The sequence below is a fragment of the Microchirus variegatus genome (genome assembly GCF_963457635.1).
Source record: "Microchirus variegatus genome assembly, chromosome: 14".
Lineage (NCBI taxonomy): Eukaryota > Metazoa > Chordata > Actinopteri > Pleuronectiformes > Soleidae > Microchirus > Microchirus variegatus.
In genome coordinates, this window is record NC_139815.1 from 5,059,982 (window position 1) to 5,077,879 (window position 17,898).

Consider the following 17,898-nt stretch of genomic DNA (forward strand, 5'->3'; position numbering starts at 1 on the left):
CTAGCGTTTATAATGAATTGTAAACCTCTTTCACTTATCAACTGTGTGATTTGGAGTGTATTAATTCGATATTCATCATTTGTTTCAGGTGTTTAACTGTGATAAATGTGTTAGTAAAGCACACGTGTGAGTCCAATGTACGTAGGTTAAACAGAAGTCCCAAATAGATTCTAACGCAGATAATCGTGATTAGTCGACTCACCGAAAAAATAATCGATAGATTCGTCGACACCAAAAATAATCGTTAGTTGCAGCCCTACAGTCTACCAGGGCAAAACAAATTCAGATGACCAGTGGCAGTGTTTCGTAATATCCTCGACCTGGCAGCAATGAATGCCTCAGTTCTTTATTTTATGCGTAGATGACACAGAGAAACTTCATTGGGCACCTCGCAACTGAACTGTGTACTGTCCTAATGAGCGCAAAAGCCAGACACTTTGTGGTGAGTGAGCCCAACAGGGGCACAAGAGATGGGGAAGAGAAAGCAGTGAAATTCTTTGATAACCTGCACATATGTTAATGCATTAATTAATTAATTAATTAATTAATTAAACTGTTTTAATGTTAAACAAACAATTAATTTCTATTGAGTTATAAATGAAAAAATTGGTTTATATCTGTAATTTCAAGAGTGGATTTGATTTCTGTTCGTCAATTAACACATTTTTTTTCTAACTTAGAATTCACATTTAGTTTCCTCATATTTACTATTATCACCTGTATTCATATTGCACATCTATTTATTTTCACTTGGTACTTTGATTATTGAAATTATATTAAAATTAATTATGAACAGTCAAAATGACCGCTATGGTATTTCTAGTAGGTACATCATTTCTGGTAGTTCGAGTGTTTAAGCGGAACTCGACCGGAAGTTCCTATTAACGCTGTTTTTTTGGTGTGTATCTGCGTCATTACCTTGTTTATGAAGCCCTGAAGTTTCGAAGAAAACAGTTCAGCCATTGCAGAGAACGCTGTGTTTTATTGTAATCTCGGGGCTCAGCGAAATCTCTGAAAATCCTGTAATAGTTACGTAAACAGCAGTTCTCCTGAACAGCAGATCCTCCTGCTCCGGGCACTAGTCCGGGCACATCAGGTTTCGTACATTGAACCACAGAAGAAGAATAACGACCGTTGTGGAGGTGTTTCACGAGCGACAGTGTCTTCTGACTCTGGGTCTGACTCCGGGTCAAGTCATAAAAGGGACTGCGGCGGGGAGTCGTGACAAAGCTATTTTTAAACATTGTTAAAACAATGTTTTGATAATGAGGAGCAGTGCATCCACCGCTCCAGAGGGGGGCGCTGCGCTTCTGATAGCTGGTGTGCTGAATAGTATTGGCCATTCACAAGACTCTGTCTTCTGGGGGTCAGAGTTCACTCTGAAACATCGCGGCTGACGAACAGCGTCAGAAAAGAGGATTTCAATCGGCTCGTTTACAGCAACTAGGGGTTTTTTGACCATAAAAACAAGTTAATATATGTAAGTAGACCTCCATAACTAACATGTATGTGCAACAGGACCACTCTATGTGACCTTGAATGATAAATTTATTATTTAAATTTAGATAGATTTTTCTTAAAAAGTGTTGGTGACGAAATTGTTGTTTATAATATTTATAATCAACAATTGCAAAAGCAAAACAATTATTTTGCTTAGAATTGAGATTACAATTCTCAATTAGGCATTCAAGTAAACTGCCAAACAGTGTGATTTCTTTAGGCCCTGCATAATGGGCTTACGGTTTTATTGTTATTGTTTATATTATTATTGTAATGGCTTAAGTGTAACACAGCTGCAGCAGCAAAAGTGAAGGAGACGGCGTGGTAGAACATTGCTGCTCGGGTCAATGCGTAAGTTTAAATGTAGTCCTTTGCAATCAAAATAATTTTACAGGGGGGAACTGCTCAAGTTGTAGCCTATTAATTTATTTCATTTAGGTGTAATCCCACGGGGGAGAAACGCACTTGGCAGCAGTTTAAGATGAAACATAAAAAAACATTGTTCAAACAGGTAAGACCTCGGCATAATCTCATGGGATTACCTCTTGATCATGTTTTACATTGTAAAGTAAATATTAAGTGGCTGTTTGACAGTACAGTTGTTTTATCCCCAACATAATGCTGTTTTCACACATAAATGACTTCTCATCTACAGTATATTATGTTCAAGTGCCCTGCATCTCGGACGTATAAAAAACTCCCATTTGTAAAAAAAAAAAAATGCTGCGCAACACAATTTCAGCTGGGATGTGAGAGCATGACTGGTTGCTAATGTTGGAAATGTAAGGATGGATTAGGTTGTTTATGTAAATGATGGACTGTGACGTGAAAAAAAGATAAGTGTCTGGAAATGCAAGAACATCTATGTGCGTTCTCCCGACGAGTATTTATTTGTCTGCGCAGTAATGCTGCACCTTCATCCACGGTACCATTGTCAAAAGGACATACCAAGGTAGTGAAAATAGTCGCCACCTAATATAACTTCTAATGTAGACGGCAAAGCATACGGCAGAACTATACTATGCCAAAACATGCCTGCTGACTGAATGAATGAGGAAATCAAATACTGTGTGTGGCTGAAAGAGGGCGGAGACAGAGAAAAACCTGGTCCCGACCAGGTTATGTTCATAATAGGGATGTAACAATGCATCGTGACACGTTTAATAAATGGCCGATTTTCGCCTCAAATTATCTTAGAACTGCGTTCCTTGACACAGAAAAGTGAGAAACGGCCACTGTTTCAATGTTATTCCGCTTCCACAGTCTTTCTCTCTCAGACGCCATTGCTCACTGTAGCCAAAAGCACAACAACCTTGTGAAGCGACCCCTACTGATCGGGCGGGAAGTTGCAGTGCGTATCCGTCACCACGACGGAGAAGTATGAAAGCTCGAGGGGTCTCCGTGGCTACGCAGTCGGATAAGTATAATGTGGCCTTTACATAACAGTCAACAAAGCATTAAATCAGTGCATGGGAGCATAAAGTGTTTTTTTAAGTTGGAACATGCGCTTCTTTATAAACATTCTTAGCCAGGAAGACAAGCCTGTCTACGACCTCTGGCTTTAGACATGCCCGGTGGCATGTAACAATGCCCCCCCCCCACACTGAAAACCCTCTCTGAGGTAGGGCTGGGCGATATGGCTTAATAATAAAATCCCTAAATAGATTTTTTTCAAACTACTAAAGACGTGTATATGCATGACGTTTTACACACACACGCACGCACGCACGCAGCTTGCCACTCACTGGTGGCATGTTTAATTATGACTATTATGTGTTATTGTAAGACATTTATTAACAATACTTAAACACCAACTATAGACTCATAAAATTAAATAAATGCATAGTTTCACTTAAAGGGACACTGTGTAGTATTTTATGGGTTTAGATGACCCAAAATCCACTTTTGTATACATATTATGTGCTCCTGCATTGTCTAGTCGCTGTATAGTAGTTTTTGTTTCATTTTCGTAGTGTTTCAAAAAGTCATGTAAAATAACATGGTCGCAGGCCGCTGTTGCATTGCCACAATGCCATGTTTCTACGGGAGCCTGTATAGACAAACCCGAGAGAACAAATCGAGCACCGAGACGAGGCCGAGAGCGGATCTTTTTACGAGTTTAGAATGAAGGACCACACGTATTTTACAGCGGATAAAGGAACACCAGTACCTGACCGTACGCCCGCACCACAGAGAAAGACGACGAGGACGACATTTGACCGGCTGAGGATACCGTATCGCTCAGGGAAGGGAGGGGGTGAGCAGAGGAGCAGTTTGCTGTTGTAAATTTCAGCCTCTCCTCTAGATGTCACTATAAACTTCACCTTCAAGTTAAATATTAATTAAGTAATCGGCCAGTGAATCTTAAAAACAAGCCATGCAATGGTTATATTTAAAAGTAAAATAAATCAACATTAAATAAAAAAGTGGTAGTGCCCCCTCATCTGCCTCGTCTGGTGCAAACAAACAGCCCTTTTATTTCTGCCCATCGCTGTTGGCTCAAAGAGAGAGAATGTTCTCTGGTGTGAAGTGAATGTCGCGGGGAGTTCATAATCTGCGCCGCACGCAGCCAAGTTTCGCTTTTGCGCCAGAGACTTTCCAGCTTTTAACAGGTGCTGTTCCACAGTGTTGTAGCTGTGTTCCGACTGCCGAATTATCGGTGCATCCCTAAATATAACATCTTTATTGACAAGAATGATGTAAACGTAATAATGACACACTTGATAGTGTGACTTGGGTTTCAATCGGTACCTGGACAAGCGTGCGCTGCGCTGATTACATGGGGGAGCATGCGATCTTGTTCCCCAGTATAGAAAAATCCGTGGTGTATAAAATAAAAAAACATTTAAAATAAATAAACAAGCAACGCTAAGCCTGGCGGGGGGGGCACGCGTATTATAAGCCGCCAGGCTTTACTTATAATACACTGGGGGAAACCGTGAACTACCTATACAAGTAGTTTTGTCTGGTTGTATTAGTTCATCCTGTTATTGACATCATGCTGTCATCACCTGACAGTCTGGCTGATTGAAAGTCCCCAGATGCAGCGGATGAAACGCACCCCAGATGCGCGTGTCATTGATATCATGCGCAAATACAGATATTCGAATATGTGTGTTTTCTCAAACGTCATTTTTGAGAAATTTTGACAGCCTCGTGCAAATCTCAATGCATGGCCCTTCTCATGACGACTACAACGTACTAAATGCAGTCACTAAATGGTGGAGTAGTGGCAGAAGGTCCGGTAGGCCACAGTTCTGTGACTGAGCGTGTTGGTTGTCATCTACAACAACAAATCTAGTCTGGAAATAAATATATTATTTATTATCAACATAATGTATTGTGTTTTTATTATATTATCAGTCAAAAATCGTGATACAAATTGAATCGTGAGTTTGTGTATCGTTAGAGCCCTGACGGAGACCCCATCGAGCCTTCATAGTTCTCCTTCGTGGTGCCGGATACGCACTGCAATTTCCCGCCTGATCAGTAGGGGTCGCTACGCATCAGTGGACCCTCGATGCGCACAGTGGCCGACAGAGCAGCGCTGTCTCGGCCTGTCCTGTGACGGACACTTAAAAAATATTTGGTGCACCTGGAGACGACCGAGAAACTCTCCGACAGCCTCGCTGACGACGTAGAGGGGTCTCCGTAACCTACGTAGAGCACTTTACCCAGAAGTATACATTGGACTTTAGGGACAGCATTGCAGGATCAAGCCGAACACTGCCAAACTGTAAATCAATTAAAGACAATCCTAAAAATGTGGGTTTATCGCCAACAATTACCAGGGAAATGTCTAAAATCTCAATATTTAACAGAGGAATGTTAAAAATCAATTCAAATCGAAAATCGTATATGGTATAAAACAATTTGGGATATCATTTTTTGGCCATATCGCCCAGCCCTAGGTGCACTGGTCACATGTGAACAGTAGGCACACATAATTGTTCAGACGAAATATGACCCTATCGGCTTTCCACATAAATGAAGTCTGGGCAGTTTCATGCAGCCATGCTGTGATGATTCTGTCCACATTGAGGAGGTACTAATGGAATGGAAAACCTAACCAAACCGCATAGATTCAAGCCGTGCTGGAACAGTATCGTGGAAAAGCATTTCAGTCTCATAAAACATCTGCTGAAACCAGTCGTTATTGTATTGTACTAGTCTTCTCAAAATTGTTAAAGACTGAAAGCTTCATAGTGTAGTGTGACCCCAGCTTTAACCTCTGACGTGCCAACTAACTAGCTTAACAGAATGAAAACTAGCAGTTAATTTATCTTCAACTCCAGTCACTTAGCAGTCAACATAAACCTACGAACAGCACGAATACTAACCTAACTTTGGTTGTATGATCTAACATGTCAGCAGCCAGACCAAATTAAACTATATGACAGAACAGACTCTACTAACCATAGGGACCGAAGCAAAACTGCTAAATATGTTTTTCTATCTTGTTATCTGTTAGGCTAACACGCTAGCACGAATGCCAAGTAACCTTCATGACTGTTAGTTGACTGAAAATTAATTCAGACTTTAAATACCGTTTGGCAACAAGGTGGAATATGCATTGTCGATTACTGTATCTTAATACAGTTGTCACGGAATATATACTAATAATTACCACTGCTGTGGTGTGCATCTGTCGATGCTAACAGTGCTAGCAGTGCACTCACTACGATCATTGTGAACAAGTAGGGCCTTTAGCTCTTTCAAGCTCGAAGCTAACCATCGTGCGGCTGCCGGTAAGGTTTACCTGCAAGCCGGGAGCCCCGGGGTCCACGCCGGTATCGAGGATTGCGATGAGCACGCCTCGTCCATCATATTCTGGAAACCTCGTGAGGTAAGAAGTGGCACCGGTTTCTTTCTTAGGGAGCAGCCCGTGGAATGGATACGGCTCTTCAGTAGAGTGGGCAGCCATGTTCAGAGAGGAATACGGAAAACAAAGCACATGAATTGGAGAGAGAGAGAGAGAGAGAGAGAGAGGGAGGGAGGGGGGGAGGGGGAGTACGCGCGTATGTTGTGGGGGGCACCGCCAAGCAACAAGCCTCCTTACAAGATAATTACTGTACGCCATTTATAACAATTTAACTACACACATATAGAGTCCAAAAGTCGGAGATACGAGACACCCATAACATTAATAGTAATAACAACAATCATTTCGAAACGGACTTGACAGTGACACAGCCTACTTTTGTTACGAACACCTTTATTTGTCATACACATCATTTATTTTTTTAATGTGGTATTGTCACTGTCAAATCTAAATCAAATACAGTGCACCCATCAGACAATAATCGTGTCTGGAGATTTTTACAGTATATTACTATGATTGATGCCAATATTATGACACTTTAGGTCATGGGTGTCAAACTCTGGCCCTCGGGCCAAATTTGGCCCACCGTGTAATTTCATTTGGCCCTTGAGGCTATATCAAATTAACATTAGAGCTGGCCCGCCGGTATTATTATACACTTATCTATGTGAGCAACTTTTCTCCTCAATGAAGATGACGAAAACGTCTCACAGGATACGTCTGACTGATGAACACCTTCGTTCGATAATGAAGGTTGCCTCAGCTCAAAGCCTGAACCCCGACATTTATGAACTAGCATCCAAGAAAAGGTGCCAGGTATCTGGCTTGGGCACATCAGATTAGATCCGTGTGTTGCAAACTGAGCAGTAAAAAGGCCTGAATGGTTGATTTATTCATTGTTATTTTATTTTCAAATTTATTAGCTTATTTATTATGTTGATATTTACCTCAGAAGGCTGCAAATAGAAAAGAGGCATTACATTTTTATCCATCCATTATCTACCACTTATCCTGTATTTAGGGTGAATTCAATTTTTATTTAAATTTTATTTGATATGCCATTGATATTTTTTAATTATCATTATTATTATTATTTGAAACTCGATTTTGCATGTCACTATAAAGTTATATAAGCCTTGCTTGTTCAATATTCAATGCAAAACTTGTTTGGGTCCCTATTAAAAGGTTAATTTGTTCAACCTTGGCCCGCGGCTTTGTTCAGTTTTAACTGAATACAGGCCCACTCTGTATTTGAGTTTGACACCCCTGCTTTAGGTGCTAAGGATTTAAAAAAGTAATGTTTATGACTTTTATTTTATTTTATTTTATTGTAATAGGACTATGAGTATCGTGTGTGTGTGTGTGTGTTAGTGTGTTAGTGTGTGTGTGTGTGTGTGTGTGTGTAATTCAGCAGCAATATAAGCCCAATCACTTATTTAAATGTTCATAAGGTAAACTAATTGGTATACTTTTACCTAAGTAAATATATATGAATAAACTTGAGGTGGAGAATTTTAAATCAAATTGACTCTTTAATTAAATACATGGTCTACATTTATAGTGCTTTTCTAGTCTTGATGTGCACTCAAACTACTCTACACTACAGTTTTTGCCATTCACATCCATTCACTCACACATTCATACAGCACGTCTATCTATCTATCACACATCGTTCTCCATATTTCTTTCACAGCTGCATTCACAAAAGAAATGATGACACTCAAGAGCCTTCTCCAATGGCCTTATCATCAACATCATTACAAGTCTTTTTCCTCTTCCTCTTGCAGAATACTTCCACCAACAAATACCATGTGGACAAACTGCACCTTGGTCATTTGCCTTTTAAATCCATGTAATTGTGCCTAAAATGCACTGCAGTCCCTCATAGGCCTCAAGAGTGTGTCCTTGAGCAAGAACTCCAGTGCTAAAGGAAGGTGCTAGCAATCACACAGCAGTGTGTGATTGGGGGAATTCCTGCACTCCCAACAGCATTGAGCTGAGCCTCTTTTTCTCACCCACAAAAATGGCATGTTACAGCCATGTAGGTATCCATGTTGATAGATGTCCACATGTCAGAAGTAAGGCTAATACCTTTTCAACTTTAGCTTTAGCCTTCTCCTTTGCTGACTCGTACTTGGCCTACACCATGGCCTTCAGAGCCTAAAGGAAAACATTTATAATGCTGAATTTGTTTGAATTGTGAGATAACTGCCTTGTAGGGATAACATAATTGGGATCCAGTTTGGACACAATACTAAAGGGCTGCATGTCCTTCACTATCATGGAGACAAGGGCTTCATCCAGCTCCTGTTTTCTGGTGGGTGGTTAAAAGAGAATAAATACAGTGTTACTTGTCTTTATTTGCACAATAAACAAAAGTGAACATGGGAAAATTGTGATGGTGTGTTTGCAATATTGTTATGACTTACTAGATGAAGCTCTTTCCTCCGTATTCTCATGCAAGGCACTGTAATGCCTTAGCATGGATGAGGTGTTGTTATTGTATCCCAACTCCTTGGAACACAATAAACACCTCACATTTGATTAAAATAATAAACCACAAGCTTGAGCATGAGCATAAGCTTTAGCTTACCTTGTTGGGAGATATCAGATCGAAGTGTTCCCACACAGGGGAAATCCCCCTCTTCCTCGCTGGCTCCATCCTATTACCTATCCTACTCTCCTAAATCTCTCCAAACTATCTCCAAATTATATAAACGCTATCCAAACTCTAGTATCCAAACTATCCAAAATCTATCCAAACTCTCAACTGACCACAACTCTCCTTCAAAAACCCACAATTTGAATGGAGCCTGAGAGGTCTATATAGCTGTAAAACCTCCCCTAAATGAAGCTAGCCTCGATACGCGTTTCACGGAAACGCCCCCCCTTCATTACTCAACAACACGCTTTGAAGCGCATCTCGTAACATCACTACTTTAAACATTTTACAGTATCTTCTACCAAAATCTCATTTGTTTCTATCCATGGTGATTGTGAAGTGCTTGTGATCAACTTATAGAAGCTGATTGACAGTTTGAAGGGGAGATATCTGGTGGATGCTGATTTTGGGCCTGTCTGTCTGCATCAAACAGTGAATAGTCTAATGCATCAACAGAGAGAGATGTTTTTAGCTCTCTTGCTACAACAGCAAGAGAATTTTAAAGGCTTTGTCAAAAATAATCTTGGACTCAACAAACACACGATTGGATGATATTTCAAAGGAAGTTCAAGAAATTAAAGCCAGTATTCAGGTCGATGACATCCAAATGGGTAACTGTTGGCCGTCACTGACAAGATGGATTATCTAGAAGGTCAGTCCAGAAGATACAAATTGGTTATAGAAGGAATCGAGGAGACACCAGGAGAAACATGGGCTGATTCAGAGGAAAAGGTCAATAGATAAATAATAAATATAAACTACAACTGCAGGGGATGACCGTGCAGGGAAACCTGTGTCAGGGAGTGACAGACCCAGGCCGATTGTAGTTAAGTTTGTTAAGTACAAGGACAGATTAATGATTCTCCAGAGGGCTAAATACCTTAAAGGCACCAACATGTACATAAACAGAGACTATACAGATGCCGTCCATCAGAAAAGATAAGACCTAATGCCCAACTAAAGTTGAAAGCTGCTCGAGACAAAGGGGACAGATGTCAATTTCTTTAGCAGAGTCTAACTCATGTAACTACTATAATGAAGATGAATTATCTAGCAACTTAACCAGAAATTCCAATGTCTTCTCTACAATACACTTAAATATAAGCAGCCTTCCTAAGAATCATGATCAGTTTATGCATTTCTTGTCAACGCTAAAACATGAATTTTCGATCATTGCCTTGATGTAAACATGGCTGATGAAAGTGTTGAGCTGTACAACATACCTCAGTACACTTTAGTATTTTCAAACAGGAAGGAAAGAGTTGGAGGAAGAGTTGCTTTTTTTGTTCATAACAAATATCAGATTAAAGTAAGAAAGGGATTGGATTTAATCTCAAATGAAACTGAGGTTGAATCTGTCTTTCTGGAATGAATGTCTTGCCCTGTTTGTGGTGGCAGAAATGTCATAATTGGTTGTATTTATCGTCAACCTCACCTCAATGACACACTGATGTTGATGTTATTAATAAGGAAGGTAAACGTTGTTATTTGCTTGGAGATTTTAACATCAATCTTATCAATAGTGAAAACCATTCTTCTACTGTTCATTTTCTAAATGTGTTATATTCATCTAATTTCTTTCCTCTTATTGACAAGCCAACCAGAGTGACCTGTAAAACAGCCTCTCTTATTGATAACATTACAACTAATACATTTGATTATCCAGTAAACTCATATTATATTCTGACATTTCTGATCACTTTCCTGTATTCCATATCACTAGAAGTAATAGTTTCAAACACAATGTCAGAACAGGTTTCTGCGAATTCATTGAAGATAACGTTAAATGCTTTAGAGAAATACTTGAAATAGTACATTGGAATGAAGTTTATGATCAGCAGGATGCCAACAAAGCCTATCAATCTTTAATTCATCTGTTCAAGACCATATTTAATGAGTGCGTTCCACTTGTAAGCCTCAAAATCAATATAAGACATGGTTTTAATAAACCCTGGTTCACTACTGGTTAATTATTTTTCTTCATGTGTGGCACTAATACTCCATGGTAACTTCGTATGGCAAAGAAGAAATACTATTCTGATAAATTCAAAGAATCTACTAAGGACATAAACAAAACATGGAATATTATTAGTGAACTATTGAACAAGAAAAAGGCACCTGCAAAATGTCCATCCCAATTTATTGATGGCAAGTCCACATTCTCCAATCTCTCTGACATACCAAATTAATTTAATCATTTCTTTGTAAAAGTTGGTAGCGCCTTTGCCAAGAAAATCTCCCCATCTAATAACTGCCCTACAGATATATTACTGGTGTCTTCCCGGTCCTGCAAAACTTTGAACCACCCACAGTTAATGAAGTGATCAACATCATTGTAAATCTTAGTAATTCAGCAGGGGGTCACGACGAAATCAAGGCTAAGCTAAAGAAAGTAGCTCCCTTTATTAACAAGCCTTTAACACACGTCTTTGCTGTGTCACTAAAGACTGGGTTAGTCCCTAGTGATCTTAGAGTGGCAAAGGTCTTACCTCTTTTTAAAGAATGCAAACCCAATGTTTTAAACAATTATAGACCGGTTCCTTTCTTACCAAGTTTTTCCAAGGTCCTGGAAAAGTTAATTCACGCACAAGTTACTATACACACCTCAATGATAATGACATAATGTACAAACACCAATATGGTTTTTGCAAAAAACACTCAACATATATGGCTCTTTTGCATCTCATTGATAAAACTTATACTGCTCTGGACAAAAATATGTTTGCTATTGGTATATTCTTGGATCTCTCAAAAGCGTTTGACACAGTTGACCATGATATTCGTCTGTCAAAACTCCATCGATATGGTCTTCAAGATGTTGTGCTCAAATGGTTTAGTCATTACCTTTGTAACAGAGAACAATATGTCTGTATTAATGGTCATGAATCTAAGAAAGCAAAACTATACTATGGTGTGCCTCAAGGGTCAATTCTTGGGCCCCTTCTGTTTTTGATTTTTATGAATGATTTCGCTGTAATGTCTGAGTCTTCTCTGCCCATTTTATTTGCGGATGATATTAACTTTGCCATGTCTCACCCTGACTTTGGATGTCTACGCCTCAAGATGGTTTCAAATGAACAAGCTTTCCTTGAATGTAAACAAATCAAATGATATACTTTTTAGAAACAAAAATAAAACTTTTCCAAAAAAAATGATGACGTCCTATGGTATTATCAGAAGTATCTCTTCCTAAGATTATTTATTTACTTATTTATTTGTTTATTTAGGGCATGTCAGTTAGATCAACATCAGCACACATCATCGGTTTAATTCATACACATGACCACTCCTCCTCCACCTTTGTTTCTTCTGTTAACACAGACAAGTTTATATCCATCCAGGCAAAAATCTATGCCTTTGTCTTTATTAATCCATGTTTCTGACACCACAATGATGGTGAAAGGATTTTTGAAGCGATGTAGGTATTCCTTAATGTGGTCGAAGCTGGTGTAAAGACTCCTGCTATTAAAGTGAATTATTGACAGTTTCCCATCCATCTCAATGCTCTTGTATTGATCTTCAGTGTAGTACTGGCATTTCTCAGTCATGTTAACATAGAAGTGTTTATCTGGGTCAATTCCTTCATTTGGGTCTGTTAAGGTGTGGTTCACATGTTGATTGGTAATCAGCTCCTCATATCCATGTTCAGCAATCCTCTCTGATATTTCCATCATCTTGTTTGTCTCTATATGTGGCCCTGTGATGGACTGGTGAGCTGTCCAGAGTGTACCGCCTATCGCCCTATGTCAGCTGAGATAGGCACAGCACCCCCCTCGACCCTCTGGTAGAGGATAAAGGCGGTAGATAATGGATGGATGGATAACTACAAGCCAGTCCAACGTGGTATAATGGGAACAACAATATAAACATTAATATAGTGAGACCAGAAAGCCAAGGACAAACACTCACCAGCTCTTCTAGGGTAGTGGTTCCTAAAATGTAACTTTTACGCCTGAAAATTTTCCATGGCCCACCCACCCCACACAAGACTGAAATCAAATATTTTCATACATACTGATTTTATGAGTTATTTGTTAATATTGGTACCACTCAAACATCAAGGTAATTTGAAGCTGACTGACAAAAGTGATTTTGATTAACCGGTTTTTATTTAAAGGGACACTGTGTAGTATTTATGGGTTTATATGACCCAAAATCCACTTTTTTATACATATTATGTGCTCCTGCATTGTCTAGTCGCTGTATAGTAGTTTTTGTTTCATTTTCGTAGTGTTTCAAAAAGTCATGTAAAATAACATGCTGTTGCATTGCCACAACGCCATGTTTCTACGGGAGCCTGTATAGACAAACCCGAAATATTTTTTCGGGTTTTACAGCGGATAAAGGAACACCAGTACCTGACCGTACGCCCGCACCCCAGAGAAAGACGACGAGGACGACATTTGACCGGCTGAGGATACCGTATCGCTCAGGGAAGGGAGGGGGTGAGCAGAGGAGCAGTTTGCTGTTGTAAATTTCAGCCTCTCCTCTAGATGTCACTATAACCTTTAAGTTAAATATTAATTAAGTAATCGGCCAGTGAATCTTAAAAACCAGCCATGCAATGGTTATATTTAAAAGTAAAATAAATCAACATAAATAAAAAAGTGGTAGTGCCCCCTCATCTGCCTCGTCTGGTGCAAACAAACAGCCCTTTTATTTCTGCGCACCGCCCCTGCGCTGTTGGCTCAAAGAGAGAGAATGTTCTCTGGTGTGAAGTGAATGTCGCGGGGAGTTCATAATCTGCGCCGCACGCAGCCAAGTTTCGCTTTTGCGCCAGAGACTTTCCAGCTTTTAACAGGTGCTGTTCCACCGTGTTGTAGCTGTGTTTTGACCTCCGAATTATCGGTGCATCCCTAAATATAACATCTTTATTGACAAGAACGATGTAACCGTAATAATGACACACTTGATAGTGTGACTTGGGTTTCAATCGGTACCTGGACAAGCGTGCGCTGCGCTGATTACATGGGGGAGCATGCGCTCTTGTTCCCCGGTATAGAAAAATCCGTGGTGTATAAAATAAAAAAACATTTAAAATAAATAAACAAGCAACGCTAAGCCTGGCGGGGGGACACGTGTATTATAAGCTGCCAGGCTTTACTTATAATACACTGGGGGAAACCCTGAACTACCTATACAAGTAGTTTTGTCTGGTTGTATTAGTTCATCCTGTTATTGACATCATGCTGTCATCACCTGACAGTCTGGCTGATTGAAAGTCCCCAGATGCAGCGGATGAAATGCACCCCAGATGCAAACGCATCTCAGATGCGCGCGTCATTGATATCATGCGCAAATACAGATATTCGAATATGTGTGTTTTTTCAAACGTCATTTTTGAGAAATTTTGACAGCCTCGTGCAAATCTCAATGCATGGCCCTTCTCATGACGACTACAACGTACTAAATGCAGTCACTAAATGGTGGAGTAGTGGCAGAAGGTCCGGTAGGCCACAGTTCTGTGACTGAGCGTGTTGGTTGTCATCTACAACAACAAATCTAGTCTGGAAATAAATATATTATTTATTATCAACATAATGTATTGTGTTTTTTATACATATTATGTGCTCCTGCATTGTCTAGTCGCTGTATAATAGTTTTTGTTTCATTTTTGTAGTGTTTCAAAAAGTCATGTCAAATAACATGGTCATGGGCCGCTATTGCATTGCCACTGTTTCTACCGGAGCCTGTAAGGACAAACGCGAGAGAACAAATCAAGCGTCGCTTTACTTGTAGCGGAAGTCCCTCCTCCACTCTCTCCGCTTCGTCTGCTACGGCCGCGGTAGCTCGTCCTCTCCCTCGCCTCACGAACCTCATCTGCTGACACGGAGAAAGACGACGAGGACGACATTTGACCGGCTGAGGATACCGTAGCGCTCAGGGAAGGGAGGGGGTGAGCAGAGGAGCAGTTCTTTGTTGTAAATTTCAGCCTCTCCTCAAGATGGCACTATAAACTACTTACTTCACCTTTAAATGGTGTTTTCAATTGTGTGCATCCTCCTTTTGCAGAAATAACAGTCTCTAAACGCTTCCTATAGCTTCCAATTAGAGTCTGGATTCTGGCGGAAGTTATTTTGGACCATTCTTCTTTACATAACATTTCCAGTTCAGTCAGGTTTGATGGTTTCCGAGCATGGACAGTCGCTTTAAATCACTGAACGATGCACAGTGACACCATCTGCAGCAAGATGATGTTGTAGGTCTTCTGCTTATGCCTCTGCTTATCTGAGATTTTTCTTGGTCTGCCACTTCAGGCCTTAACTAGAACTGTGCCTGTGGTCTTCACATTCCTCACAATGTTCCTCACAGTTGAAACTGAGAGCTTAAATCTCTGAGATAGCTTTCTGTATCCTTCCCCATGTTGCCACTCTTCAAAGAAGTTGCAAAGAGGAGAAACACTTAAATACACTCCTTAAATACTCTTTCTCATGATTGGATTCACCTGTGTATGGAGGTCAATGGTCACTGAGGTTACCAAACCAATTTTGAGTTCTAATAATTAGTGCTAAAGTTATTGAAATCAAAAATGTTATTTATAGAAATATTTTTTATAAATAAATGTATGCACATGCCTAATTTTGTTTAAATAATTCTTGCACACTTTCTGTAAATCATATAAACTTTATTTCACTTCTTAAATGACTCCTATGTGATATATTTAATGGAGGTAAGAGAGAGAGAAAGAGGAGTAACTCTAGCCTGTTTCACAGAGAGAGGTAACTTAAGCTCTCGGTCAGTTACCATGGTAACATGCTCATTGAACCTAACCTAGTCGGGACCAGGTTTTTCTCCGCAAACCTTGAGTTTCTCTCTGTCTCCGCCCTCTTTCAGACACACACGGTATTTGATTTCCTCATTCATTCAGTCAGCAGGCGAGTTTTGAAGTCTGTTCTGCGTCTACATTAGAAGTTATATTAGGTGGTGACTATTTTCACTACCATGTCCTTTTGACAGTGATCCTGTGGATGAAGGTGCAGCATTACTGCGCAGAGAATTAAATATTTTTGAGCGGTACCGTTTCACGTCACAGTCCATCATTTACATTCACAACCTAATCCGTCCTTACATTTCAACAATAACAACAGAAGTCACGCTCTCACATCACAGCAGAAACTGTGTTGCGCTGCGTTTTTCTTAAATAATTTTTTAAAATAAATTTACAAATGTTTCTTTTATACAACGTCAGAGATGCAGAGCACTTGGACATGATATAAAGAATGAGAAGTCATTTATGTGTGAAAACAGCATTATTTTGGGGATAAAACAACTGTTTTACCTGTTTGAACAATGTTTTTTATGTTTCATATTAAACTGTTGTCAATTGTGCTTCTCCCCCATGGGATTACACCTAAATGAAATAAATTAATAGACTACAACTCAAGCAGTTTCCCCCTGTAATATTATTGTGATTGTGCAAAGGACGACATTTAAACTTCCGCATTGACCCAAGCAGCCCATACGTCTCCCTCTCTTTTGCTGCTGCAGCGGTGTTACACTTCCTTCTAAAAACTTGCTCAAACTCACTGTATGAGCGCATTAATATATCCAACTCCAGTGGATGAAGAACGTCACCCTCCGCTTCCCTGTTGCCATGGTGACTCGTCGAAACGGGGCTCCATTCATGCTGCCTTTTTATACTTGTGGTGCATGCGTGAAACGAAAGTTACATATGTAACTAAGGTTCTATGAATCCTGGATGACCGCCAGAGGCGGTGCTTTAGCACTGAATGTCTCCATCTCGCGCATGTGCAGGTCGAGTGTTTATACCAACAAAGTCACCCATGACCCCTGATGACGCCGGCTAGCCTATATCTTCCGGTAACATCAGAGGATCTGTTCCTGCAGAATCTTCTCGCGAAACCACAAGTATTCTGAGTGACGAAACGCTCTGGCGGTCATCCAGGATTCATAGAACCGTAGTTACATACGTAACTTTCGTTCTATTTCATCCTTACTGACCGCCAGAGGCGGTGCTTTAGCACTGGATGACCATAACAACAAAGTCACGAGGAATGCCAGTACGTACCTCAGTGAGAGGGAGCAGTAGAGGCGGGCAACAGGGCCACACCCAGTGGGTGGGGTGGAAATCACCCAGAAGTCCGTGGTGGAAGCAGCGCCTGGTTCCCCTGTCTCTAGGGGCCCTGGGGGGACGACGGGCAGCGTCAAAGTTCTGAGGATGTCTTGGGGGCAGTCTTTCGGGGGCTCGAAAGGCCTGAGGGCCTCGTTGAGCCGGCTGTTGAACCGATCACCGAGACCTAAGGTAGCCACTGGGGAGAGTCGGTGGCTGAGAGTGGCGCCTGTGGGGAGCTGGAGAGACCCTAGGCCTGCTTGGGGGGGGCATACTTCTGTGAAGCCCAGAGAGCTGCTGTCGAGTCTGCCTGGCCTGGACTGTACGTTCAAGCGCCTCTACGGCAGCTGACCCAAAAATATCTCCAGGTTCCACTGGGATGCTGCGGAGGGTTCTCCGGCACGCCTCAGTGAGAGGTGACTGTGCCAGCCACACCTTGCGGCGAGCCTGAACAAGTGTGGACATCAGGGCAAATGCCTGTAGAGATGCATCGCTAAAGCTGTGGATGGAAGAGTCCAGTGTAGCCCCCTGGAGGGATGCTGAGAGAGCAAGCATCAGATGGGACAGGGAATTGCTAATGCGTCCCATGCGTGCTGCTGCGTCATAGGCCCTAGAGAGCAGGTCATCTGCAGCCCGACATTGGGGGCGCGGACACCTGGCGTCCGGTCTCAGAGCCTCATCGGGTGAGACAATGAGAGCCGCTATAGCTGGCTCAACCGCAGGCATGTGGGCCAGGCCGAACTTGGCTGCATCCTGCATGGCTGCTAGCACCTGGCCATCTGATGTTGCGTGGGAGAGTGCTCTGGTGTCTCTCCAGCATGCATGCAACTCCCTCAGGTACTC

General features: G+C 41.1%; 1 protein-coding gene across 1 annotated transcript in view; it reads right to left on the reverse strand.

Moving 5' to 3' along the window:
* tpp2 (tripeptidyl peptidase 2) overlaps positions 1-6,424 on the reverse strand; it is a gene marked incomplete at its 5' end in the record, with an annotated part of 35,335 nt that extends 28,911 nt beyond the window's left edge. Inside the window, one exon of the mRNA XM_083900514.1 lies at positions 6,260-6,424. Within this exon, the coding sequence (XP_083756640.1) occupies positions 6,260-6,424 (165 nt within the window). The remainder of the gene's footprint in view (positions 1-6,259) is intronic.
* Positions 6,425-17,898: the final 11,474 nt, after the last annotated feature.